The sequence below is a fragment of the Xenopus tropicalis genome, chromosome 8 (assembly GCF_000004195.4).
Source record: "Xenopus tropicalis strain Nigerian chromosome 8, UCB_Xtro_10.0, whole genome shotgun sequence".
Taxonomy (NCBI): domain Eukaryota; kingdom Metazoa; phylum Chordata; class Amphibia; order Anura; family Pipidae; genus Xenopus; species Xenopus tropicalis.
The window spans coordinates 62,660,518-62,673,537 of NC_030684.2; the positions used below are offsets into that span (position 1 = coordinate 62,660,518).

General features: G+C 35.4%; 1 protein-coding gene across 6 annotated transcripts in view; it reads right to left on the reverse strand.

Annotated features, from left to right (window-relative positions):
• Window positions 1-13,020, reverse strand: part of dach2 (dachshund family transcription factor 2) — a 323,436-nt gene that overhangs the window by 12,962 nt on the left and 297,454 nt on the right. For all 6 annotated transcript variants that reach the window (XM_031906819.1, XM_018096094.2, XM_018096093.2 and 3 more), the window contains 4 exon segments: window positions 10,759-10,904; window positions 9,390-9,537; window positions 3,270-3,413; window positions 2,608-2,673 (listed from right to left, as the gene is read on the reverse strand). In XM_031906819.1, coding sequence (XP_031762679.1) covers window positions 2,608-2,673; window positions 3,270-3,413; window positions 9,390-9,537; window positions 10,759-10,904 — 504 coding nt within the window.

Sequence of the window (13,020 nt, forward strand, 5' to 3'; positions counted from 1 at the left end):
TTTGTCGAGTGCATCTATTTTTGCTGCAACCGCGCCCATCTTGACGTGACCGTGAATTTTTTTGACGCGAGATGAATTTTTTTTGCGCCCATATTTTCAAATGTAATCCTGGTACATTTATTCATGTAAGTGTGTATGCATGTATGTTAAAATGCAAACCTACATCTCATAGTCAATGATAAATCCTGCAAAGTACAGAATAGTGTTCTTAAAATATGTAAATATTTATAGTTTCCAGTAAAGCTGAATTTATATTTAATTTCTTTTTACTAATGACCTTATCAGGAATCCTGTGTAACTGAATCAAACTTTTCATTTTATACAGGGCTAGCTATCCTGAACAGGCTTTTTAAGCTCATACAGTACCTTAGCTGTTTTACAGAGTTGCCCAATCATTGGTAAAACTAATGTTTGGCCTCTGCTATCCTGTTACCACTTTACACATTTAGACACTTATTTGTTGTTTTTATGTGTTAAAAGGATCCACACAATGCAAAACGCTTCTAACAATGAAATAATACAAAATTTAACTAAGGTATAAACATGCAAAAGAAGAAGTCTCCCTGCGATCATAAAATGATGTTATTTTCTGTTCAGCAGTTCATGTTACTGCTGTTCATGCTAATTAATTAAAGGAGCTGTTTCCATAATGTGCAAACAGGGAATCTGAGAAACTGAGAAGGCTTTTAGGGCTCCGAGAGAAGTTAAGTCAATCCGGGAGCGGGCAATCAAATGTAATGAAATCACTTGTCAGTGCTAAGCTTGCAAAAACTGTGAAGTTTGACTAGGGAGTAAAAGGATTATAATTAGATTTCCAATAGGATAATAACTAAATGGCAGAGAGCAGTAAAGAGAAAATATTACTTTGTTGGCTAATGGTGCTGCTGTTCAGTTTAGTGTTCTTTTTTTTTTCTTTATTTTTATCATCACTCTTGTTAGTTGTTTCCATCTAATTTATCAGCAAAAACAAATAAAATTTTAAAAATGAACCAATTTTAAGGTATTTTAATGTTATTTGACCACTGATCTAGTGTTCAGAATATTCCACTGTATTCTAATTGTAAGCAAAGCAGGTAGTGCTGGGTGAATGATGCTCCCCCAGCAGCGGAGGCACGCTGAGCTATGGCAGGAAGTAGTTGCACAGTTAAACTCCACTTCTATTGATCTGCAATGTGGAGAAAGGCTTTGAAAACTGAGGAAACTAAAGAAGGAGTTTTATCAATGGTCAAAGTAGAATTCCTAACAATTTCCTGCCTTTCTTGGAACTCCAAATTTTCTAAAATGTATTAAGCTTTTTCTGACTTCCTGGAAAATTTCTGTGACTATTCACCACAATCATTAAAATGTACATATTTCTCATTTATATTTCACAACTTCCCGTTCCGGCTTTTTCATCAGAAAGTGCTCGGTTGGTTAAATTCCATTGTTTTCTATGGACGTAAATCTTGCATGGTAGTGCAGAATTGCTCCTATATTTTTTTTAGAATTACCCCCCAGGCAGCTGCCTGCTGTGCCTACCCCTAGTTCCGACCCTGCAGGCGACAATATGTAAAGCTGCTACCATAGATGACTTTACAAATCCCTAATATTTTAAGCAGCTCAATATAAGTTATTTAAAGAACACCGGAAAAGATTTGTACGTTTGTAACAAATAAAAAACTATTCTGTCCCTAAAGATCATGTTAGTGCTTAAAGCAGCAGTGTACCCCCTTTTTTAACATGAGCCCAATAAATAGGGCTTGTGCAAAATACTTTTTTGTGACTAACTAGCTTCATGGTCCTTGCAAGGTAGCCAATTAAATTTCCAGTGCACAGATAAGGAGAAGTCCATTTATAAACCTAAGATTACCCAGAAGTGTTTCCCATAAATGTACACTTTGGTAAAGGGTTAAAAAAATGAATCATTGTGTTGTTCTATGAATATTGAATATGTGCTGACTGCTGAATGATTGGCCCATGTAATGGGGAAACCAAATTTCCGTCTGACCAATATTTATCTAGGGATTGCCTGAAAAATGTTGGTAGCTTAAAAATGCTGTTAATATCCATTTAAATCAATGAGCATTTCAATTTGTGAATAGATATCTTTTTATACCTCCATTTACGGCAGATTTATTATTGTTATTGTTGCTTTACATTAAATTATAAGAGAACCCTGAGAAAAATGAAAATTCATGCAACAAATGATAAATTCTGAAGAAAGTAAAAAAGCTGATAAATGACCCGCAGCATTTCCCGTTTGTGAGATTTGCAAGACACTTTCAAATTGTCATTAGTCTTCCCCTCAGTATGTTAAATTTCCCATTGTCAGATATACAGCTACAAATAAAAAAAAATATCAAAAAAATCTCTCATGAGATCTCAAATATGAACAGTTAGATGTTAAGACACTTACATACCTTGTACTTGATATTAGCTGAGCTAACAAAAATTCATGTTGATGATAAAGTCATCTTATTGTTTTTTTATGTTTTCTGTTTTTTATGGTGGTCTTTATCTAGACACACCACAGGGTCCAAGCATTCTGTTAGATAGATCTAATAGTTGTTCAGTTACAAATATGCAATGTGCTCTAGTTGGTCACTGCAAATCAGGCATAGCACTCACCTTGCATTGGTGGGCTGTCGTGTTGAGACCCATTGTGTTCTGTTTCCATCTCTGGGATGCAGGCATCTGAAATAACACAGAGAATGAATATACCTTTATTTTAACACACTAATATAACTGCATGTGCGTATATTAAGTATTCAGTGTAATGTGAAGATGTAAACAGAGAGATTTTACTTTAATCTTAATCCTTTCTATTAAAGTAATCTTTGTGTATGCTGTATTGTACCATAAGTCTCATGAAGGAAATCTCCCTGTGTGTGACCTTTGTAGCATTTTTCCAATAATGTAATTGTAATTTTGTATTGAAACAAAAATGAAAGATGAAGCTGCACATGCAGGACAACCAGGTTTAAAGATGATGTACAGATGGAATGTCATCTCATGATGTCAAGGAATTATTAAATTCCCTTAAAATGAGACATTTCACAATCTATAAAATATATATCCGTTGTCTGATTGCTTCCTTGTCTGCCGACCTGTCTATGAATATAAATGTGGTGCATCATTTGAACTGTTTCCTTACATTTAACCAGAAAAAAAAGTTGCCTGGGTGAATTTTCTGCAAAGTTCTGTGTGTAGCATTTTTCTATGCCAGTACATATATATATCCCCCATACACAGACTGCACAGTCCCAAATCCTACACCCAGGCAGATTTACCATTTAACATTCGGAGACCCTCTCCTGAGGTGGCTTGTTTAAGTGCCTGTTCAACTTGTTCTCTTCGTTTTGACTCAAACTCCAGAGCTTCCTGCAATTTTCTCTTGGCTTTTTTCTCTTTCTTCAAGCGCTTTTGAATTGTTGCTGAAATGCACAAAAATTACAACTGTTACGGTCATCTCTATTCTCAGTGGAATATTTTCCCAGAAAGGATTTTATTGCTCTCTACAAGACTTTCCACTTTGAGATATACAGTTAAGCTAGAAAGCAGGCTACTCATTTTGCTGTGAGCAGATTCTATAATCGTTTTCAGCAGGTAATAGCTGAGTGATATCAATGTTGTTGCTATTTTCCATTTAAAATTTACTGTGCCTGATATATGATGTGAAAAGCGATCCGGAAGGTTATGACTAATAGTCAGGAAAAAAAGAAAAATGGTATTATATTTTAACAATCTTTTAGGCTGACATAAAATGGATGTACTAGGTGATAAATATCTATATGTTTTGTTTTCCCTTCAACTGTGTAATGGGAGGTACAAGAGATTCTCTAGAACAAATACAGGATACCAGGTTTTCTATTTCTGATCTAATTATGATACAAGAAAGAGCAAGACTTTGGTATTCTTTGGGGGCATCAGACAGGAGTATATAGTCATATTATAGGCTAAACATTGGTTGGCACATTTACAAATTTACAAATGAAGTAAATAATTAAAGCAAATAACCAAAGGGCCACAGGTTAGGGCTTCTCTGCTATACATAAACAAAGCTTGTGAAACAACTGCTTTATTGAATAAATGCCATTTGCATTCTGTGAAACAGTCTTGAATGAATATAAGCTTAGAAAAGATAGTCAAAATGGGGTTGGCTGAACTAAATTCAACAGCTTTTAAAATGTTATTAATGTTGGTGCATAGGAAAGAGTTTATTAAATATATGATAGCTGTACAATGTTAACCAGCCATGGCAGCCACTTATAAGCGCAGGCAGCACTTAAACGAAACAAATTATTCCATGAAGCATTTCAGAGGCATGGGGAGACAGAAATGTTGGAAGAATTCCTCTGTATGTTCTTCTTTCATTTCCCTTATTAGCATTATCAAAACAAAACTGAAAATGGCAAAAATGCTCATGTCATAAATGCGTATTTCAGCAAACTGGCTTGGCATTGCATAGGGTGATGTGGGGGGTATCTCCTATGCCAAACATAATTTCATAGGAAAATATAGACAGATTTTAATGGGGCTGCCTCAGGGAACTGTGGCCCCAACTGTTGATATAGACTGTGCTACAGCCCCATATAGGCTATTCTGTATGCTGACACAGGTTCTGCTGCACATTCTGTAAAATCACTGCTGGTACCATTGAGCCTTTTTTACTCTTACTGGTAAAAAGTGTTTTTCATCACTAATTAAAAGTACCGTATATACTCGAGTATAAGCCGAGTTTTTCAGCCCTAAAAATGGGCTTAAAAAGTAACGATCGGCTTATACTCGGGTATATACGGTAATTGCGCTCAAACTACTTCCAATACGGTCATTGCGCGCCGTGGCCGGCCTTCAGCAACATGTAGACGCGGCATGTGCGCGAGACACATTATGCGCAGCGCGCTGCTGCACTTGGGAACACAGTGGAGCACAGCAGGAGCACCCCCCTCCCTGGACCCCCGTGGCCAGCCTTAAGCAGAATGTGGACTCGACGTGTGCGCTACATTATGTGCAGCGCCCGGCTGCACAAAGGGACACATTGAGCGGCTGACGTTCGTTGTGCACCTACCCATTCTCCCACTCCGTGGACGTGCCTGCTAGTGCGTGTGTGAGCTCTGAAAATCTGCGCTTATGGGGTAACTATAAACTAGTTCTGTGCTCAGCTTTGCCTGAAAAACTTTACGCTGGGTTCGGTCGGCGGGGGCGTGGGCTCTTGGGATGGGCGGGTTCTGTGCTCTGTGCTGCCCGTGGCCAATTGTTGGTAGCTTCTGGTATTTCTTGTATAGTACTTTTAATATGGGAAAGACTTACAATTATTTGGAACAGGGGATGAGTGCTGGGGTTCTTTTTTTGTGGGTATACGTACTTAGTATGGGTATGCCGGCCTGAATATACGTTAATACCAAGGGAGGCATTCTTCTATTGTCTGTCTCTGTAGCATATAGTATTGTACATTCAGCATATCTTTCTTATTTTATAACTGTAGGTGTCATTATACAGTATTATAATTCCAATAGAGTTACATTATTTGTTTTTACCTAAGATTAAAATCTGTAGTGCTGATGTATGTATAAAGAATATGATGACAATTTTCCAGCAGTTCCTATGGGGTTTATAAAGTGCTAGTGTATATATATGGGCAAAAGGGAACATCTCAATGAATACACACACATTAAGAGCTATAGCTTGTCATTTGTAACACAAGAACACCTTGATAGATGGGAGCGCACACGGGAGCACAGCAGGATGATGGGAGCGCACACAGCAGGATGGCAAGTACTTGATATTTAGTATGGCAGCTTCGATGGGAGCGCACACAACGGGATGGCATACTTAAACCAGATTATATTACAGTAGCTGTTAGCAGTAGCTGTTGCATAACCCACCCTAGGCTTATACTCGAGTCAATACGTTTTTCCAGTTTTCTTATGTAAAATTAGGTACCTCGGCTTATATTCGGATCGGCTTATACTCGAGTATATACGGTAGGTGTTTGTCATAAAAACATATAATCCAAATTTCCCCCCCAAAAAACCACAGGGCCAAAGGATAAAAGTAAGTCATGTTAAACTGAGCACTCAATGGCACATAAAATATTCTTTATATACAATTCAGCACTTTGATGCTGGAGAAGTTACTGCATGAGGCTAAGATATGGAGTGTGTTATTGTACTGAGATTTGCCTATTGTATTCATTTCATCGACTATGCCAAATTTACAAATGAAAAAATGACATTTTTTATCGCTTTGCAAAGGTTTCAACAGGATATAAATACAATTTTCCTTGAGCAAGTGCATGCATTTAATTAAGAATAATGCACTATTGATGAAATCCGTACTCTTGTTAATGAAATATTTCATGCTGTCTTGGTACACTATACTGCTACAGAACAGAAAAGGATTTTATAGTCTGCCGATGATATATTCAAATGAAAGAAATGTTAAAATTGTAATCCACTCTATATCCAGCTAATCTAGAAGGTCTAAAGAGTAAATGAAACTATTTAAATACTATTCATTTTCAGACAAGACAGATGAGAGACTGTAAAATCAATATAATGCTGAAATAATTTTCCCAATCTGTTAGTTATGTGTTAGAGATGTAAATTAATAACAAATGGGGAAAAAAATATTACAGGGATCTATTTATCTACAGCGTATGGCTCTGCACATGAATTTGCACACTAACCATATTCTATCAGTTACACTGGGGTAAGTATAAAAAAAACATACTGACATACTTAAACTGAGATGCAGCTGGAAAGGCGCAGGTAAAAACTGACTTAAATCTAGTAAAGGTTCATAGAAATGAGTTAAATTAGGGCATACATGATTTTTCTAACTACTCCAGTTTCTATGTAAGTTTTGCTGATTTCTTACCATGCTTTTGAAAGGACTTTTGCCAAATTAAGTATACACTTTTGGCATAAATGATGATATATATTTGGGGTTAAACTAAATGACCCAGCTTTATAAATGGATACATTTATTTTACATATGATAATGTTTATAAATTAGGTATTTTGTTTCAGTCAAATGTCTTGTTGGTTAGTACAGCAACTAAGAAGTCAAGGGGAATCATATGTTTCATGCATATTTGGTATACCAATTGGGTATTTAGTATACACTTATCGAGTATGCTCACTTAAGTGATGTCTGATCGGTAATCATAGCAAAAGTCATCAAGCCAAACTTAAAGACAACTGAGAACCTACTTAAACTACAAAATAGTTTCTTTGCCCATGAAGGTGACCATAAAGTCTCTCTTTTTATTTATCTTATTCCCTTTAAAGTGGACCTGTCACCCATTATAAAGGCATTTAAAAATCACAGCTGTCACTCATATATTGCTTGCCCCGCCTCTATGCCTTAGGCATAGAGGCGGGGCAGACAATAACTTTAGCTTTCCATTCAGCACTTCCTAGATGTCACTGCACATCTCACTTTTCCCCTCCCTCCTCCTCATCTAATTGTGTAGCCAGTGCATGGGCATGGGCATCTGGTCCCCCATTGTGGCACATAAATAAGATTTTGGCATGATACAAAGCTTGTCTTAATAACAGTGCCCACAAAATGGTAGCTGCCTGCTTGCTTTGACTGAGTAATTCCGAGATGGAAGGAAACAAGATTTATATTATTTATATAGAGTAAGTAAAGTTTATTTTGCTCAACTAACAATATAGAAAATAATTTGGACTTATTTCTTAGGGTGACAGGTCCGCTTTAAAACTCACCCACTTTCTAATCATACCTATGGGACTTTTAGAAGCGTTTATGATGAACTCTATCTTTCACCCATTGATAAAAAGGCTTCTAAAAATCCCATAGAAATTTTTAGAAAGTGAGTGAGTTTTTCTGTAGTGAGCTCTAATTTGCACTCTAATTCTACTGCTTCAATATACACTTATCACAGGGAATGAGTTTTACCTGCAACTTGCTTTCCAAGGTTAAAATTACCAAATGGCTGCCCTTTTTATTGGCCACAACTATTCAAGTAATTGTGCTAGTCATTACTGTTACAATTCCAACAATAACATCATTATCTGGCGGCCTTTTAACTTGTAATTTAAAAGAAGACAAAGCACTTTCATTGACACTGTTGATCAGACCTACAATATAATTTAGAGCATGCAGATGGAGTGATAGAAGTAAGATACAAGTCATAACACAGATGGGACAATAACATTTTCAGGTGACAAGAAACATCCCATATGGACAATAACTCATGACAAACAGATTATAATTCACCTGTCTACTAAAAGCCTGTGGATCATTTAGTCAGTGTTGTCAGTCTGGACACTGTAATTCACACTTTTTAATTAAATGTTTTTGAAAACAGTATGTCGATATGATTAGCTTGGAAAGTCAAAAGCCAAGCTCCATTTCATTTTTACTATGCAGGATAATTATTATAATTTATTTTAAAATGTCCTTAGTTACTTGGTTTTATGAGAAATAAATTCTGAATTTCATTGTTGGTTGGAATTATAGTATGAATTGCCATTGGGATTTTAATATTAATATAGGTCAAAATTTTACTTTTTTTGTGACGCATTTAGAAAATGTATGATTTCATTGGCTTGTTAACATATATTAACAACAATCAGAGTGGGATTACATGTATGATGGTCCCAGATTTCAGAAGGGTAAAAAGGTTCAGGTAAGTAAGAAGCAAGTTTGGGAAAGGGAAGCAAGCCCAAGAGGAACTAAGTTGAAAGATATCTATAAATAATAAAGTACTATTGCACTTCATTAGCATCTATCAAAAATACAAAATCTACATAATATTGTTTATATTTTTTTGATAACAATATATTGGGTACAAATGCATAATTACATATGACAGAAAGTATAAGATTAAATAGGAACTGCCCTTAAACTGTACAGCTGGAGTATGCTTCTCATTTTCAGCTGTGTTGATGCAAATTGTGTACTCTAATAATGTGTTTTTCAAGCATATGAGGATTCTTGCCTAAAACTTTGACCCCTTAAGAACTCTACCAGGCTGTGGTCTTTAAAACAGTTGTATATGTCCTACAATTGGAATTTGCTGTATGTTTAACAATGCTGGAAGTCAAAGATGCCTAAGATGTCTATAAGTTTAAGAATGGGCTGGATGGCTTCTTAGCAAGTGAGGGAATACAGGGTTATGGGAGATAGCTCTTAGTACAAGTTGATCCAGGGACTGGTCGGATTGCCATCTTGGAGACAGGAAGGAATTTTTTCTCCTCTACGGCAAATTAGAGAGGCTTCAGATGGGGTTTTTTGACGACCTCTGGATCAACTAGTTAGTTAGTTAGTTAGTTAGTTAAGTTAGGCAGGTTATACAGGTTATACAGGTTGAACATGATGGACGTACATCTCTTTTCAACCTAACTTACTATGTTACTATGTTACTATTTATAACTCACCTCGACTCTGTAATTCTGCAGTCAGTTGCCTCTCAAGATTTTCTCGAAGTTCTCGTTCTCTGCAAAGTTCCATTTTTAATTCTTTCTTTTCTTGCTGTATTTGCTTCTCTTGTACTCTGGCATTATCAACTGCAACTTTTAGAAGGCCCTGCACAGGAATACCAGTAAATAAATAATTTCAAAAAATCAGTTTTGCTTACTAACGCCAGATGGTTAGCCAGAAGGAAGAAACTGCCAATGGCCACACCCCATTTCTCTCAAGTGGTTTGCCCTTTAGGCTATGTGCAAATGTTGATTTTATGCATGATCACTATCACTCTGAAATCAAGGACACAGGTTTGTGGGAAAAAGGCAGAAAACAGCAGTACCTTTTTGTAAGGAACACTCTATGAACAGTTTCAGAAATATCTTTTAATACTTAATTTATTTGTCTTAATATGTTATATTTATCCAATGTGAAACATATATAATTCTTTGGGAATATACAATTAGTGCTTACTAGCCTGAAAACATTTTACATAGCAGTATAGGCATCCAGTTATATTTCTGGGGCAGATTTTTCAAAATTGAGATTAGTGCTACATAAAAACTTGCCTACTTCTCATAATTTCTGCTATTTTTATCACCAAGCACAAAAATATTGTTTTCACTATTTGCACACATGCTTCTGACCACTAAATAATATCTGTTAGCATTTCATACAAACCCAATAATGCACATATTTACCATGCAAATTATACTGTTTCCTTTTTAACCATTCAGATTTTCCCAGTTTTTTAACACATAGATTTATCTAAATGTTAGTTAGAGGTCACCAGAGAAAAACTCACCCACTCACTATTCATTCCTATAGGACTTTTAAAAATCTGTTCATCAAAGAGTGAACTCTAACTTTCACTTCTTGATAAATACACCTCTAAAAATCCCATAGGAATGTATAGAAAGTGGGTGAATTTTTTTCATAGGGGCATGTCATGAACCAGGAATTTATTAAGGTGCTTTTAATTTGTGGTCTTCATCATCATCTTTCTTGAGCAGATGGTATTTGTTCAGTGCTAGTCTCCCTTCAGTTATTCAGCACAGAATAATTGAACTTGTGAATGAAACATGTTAACTGTAACATAAAAATGTAGGGCAAAATATTAAATAACCAATGAGCCACATGACAATACCATTGCCCAAAATAAGCTCCATTACTTTAGCTTTATTTTGCATAATGCTTTATTCTTTAAGGTGCTTACAGTTCACAATTTGTTACAAAGCGCATGCATCACTGAAAAATAATATTTATTATACACCATAGATTGAAGATGAAGATCTAGTAAAATAAAGGTATAAAACTGATAAACTATAACACTCTGACAGATACCTGAATGTTGGTTAAAAGAGTTTCTACTGATGATAGTCCATCAGCAAAGAGAAAAGGCGAAGGGAATCCTGGGGGTAATGTTTGTCCAGCCAGTTGTACTTTATCCAAAGTTGGTTTCATAATTGGAATAGCAATCTGGATTTCATCTGTAAAAACGATAAAAAAGAGTTTTAATATTTGTGGTAAAATAAATCCTAATATAATATCTATACAGTATAACATAAGGGCAATATAGTGTTGAAATGCTTCACAACAAATAGAGAATTTAAACATTTGTCAATAAGTAAATAAGCACAGTAAATACTCATGCTGAAAGAGTGCTGCTTAGGGAGCAGCTTAGGGTGATGCTGAGGAGACACAGTAGCTTCAAAATAACATTGAAATCTTATGAGCTTTTTGCCTAGAGTGTTGTGGTCATTGCAGAGATATGGTGGCCCACAAAGAATCAGAAAAAGGTAGTCACTTTTCAAGTTTACAGCCACAGAACTGTAGAATTATATCCAAATTATTCCTGACAGTCTGACAGTACCATTTACAATTTCTCAGGTTATGTGGCCATTTGTTTTAGAATTTTTAGTATTACTAGATCAGGGTGTATACAATTTGGGCTTCTCTACCTGTGTTTTGAATGCAAGTGGAAGAAGCCAGTGCCCTGCTCTGAATAAATGACACCTATTTCAGTTTACGTTACAAGCCCCATTTAAATACCGTGTGCTCTAATGAAAGTAAGGAGGATCCCTGTGTCACCTTTCTGCAGTGTCTAGCATTTTGACAATTTGTAAAAAGAAAACTACCAGCATCCCAATGCAAGTTTATTTAACTGTTGTTATTTACAAAATCTACACACATTTAGAAAAGGCCATCTGAGAAAAGCTTAGTGTCCTTCTTCACTACATAACTTTGCATAAGTACCCTGATCTCATGTTTCAAATACAATTTCAAATAATCTGTTTCAGAAGAAAAAAAGCAATGCAAAATATATCCCAGATCTGCATCTGACACACAAAAGAAAAGGTTAAGGGAGACATTTTTGCTGCAAATGCTTTTTTTTTTTTTTTGTAAACCCAATCCAAATATATTGACTTATATATACTTGATGCATTGTTTTTTTACAGGCAATCACACAACTGGCCCTTATTGTTCCATTTGCCAAATTCCCTTGTCATAGTAATCCTAAAATACATAATTAGACACAATTTGCTTTTTTTGTTTTATTGGGAATCAGTCTTAAGTTGATGACATGATTAGAGCACAGGTCTTTCTCAGTTGTACTATTATGTTGTACAGACAGATTTCTTGGGCATCTCTTACACAGACGATGTCTCCATTATATTTTCCAAGTCAGTTTGCTGACAATGAACCCAGCAGTGCATTGCTGAAGACATGCTTTGCCCTTTATTTATTTGAAATCTATAATGTATAGTCTTCACAATTATCTCTGAAGATTAGCAATACCAAAGAACACACATTTTAACATTTAATATGACTGCTATATTTGAGAGGTTATGGATTCTTGTTGTGTTACATGAAATATATTAATGACAATTTCAAAATTCCTTTCTGCACGCTTATAAGACAGTATTTTTGTGGCTGACTGATGAATTTAATATGTAATTTTGTCAGTAACAGCTATGATGCTCCATTTTTTGTTTATTTATAAATGTGTTAATGTGAATCTGTTGTGCTCAAACAAGATATATAAGAATCATTTCACAGGAATATGCACAGAGCATGCAATTATTCTGACAAAAGAAATATGATATTATTTATAGACAATGGGGGTGCTGGTGATGAGCAATTAAAGTGACATTAGGCAGGTGTAAGATATTTTTTTTCTTTAAAGGGGAAATTGCCCACTTGGCTGGTAATATAATTATCCAGATCAGTTTAAATCAAATATACACAGGTTGGTTATAGAAAATGAAGATAAAAAAGATGTATAGATTTATACAATATATATGTTATATAGGAGAAAAATGCTATGGACTGCCCATAGTTATCAAGAATTCAAAAGCTTACACATTTCTTACAGTGTTACCACTTTCTTGGGAGTACAAAAGCAAAAATTATGATCAATAAAAAGTAAAATGCAGGTGCACAAAATACATATTTAAAGTACATTTCACTATATATATTTCACTATCGTAAATTGTCGCAACTTTTTCGTAGCCGTTACGACATTTTCGTAAATTGTCGCAACTTTTTCGTAGCGGTACGACTTGCGTGAATTGTCGCAACTTTTTCGTAGCCATCGCTACGAAA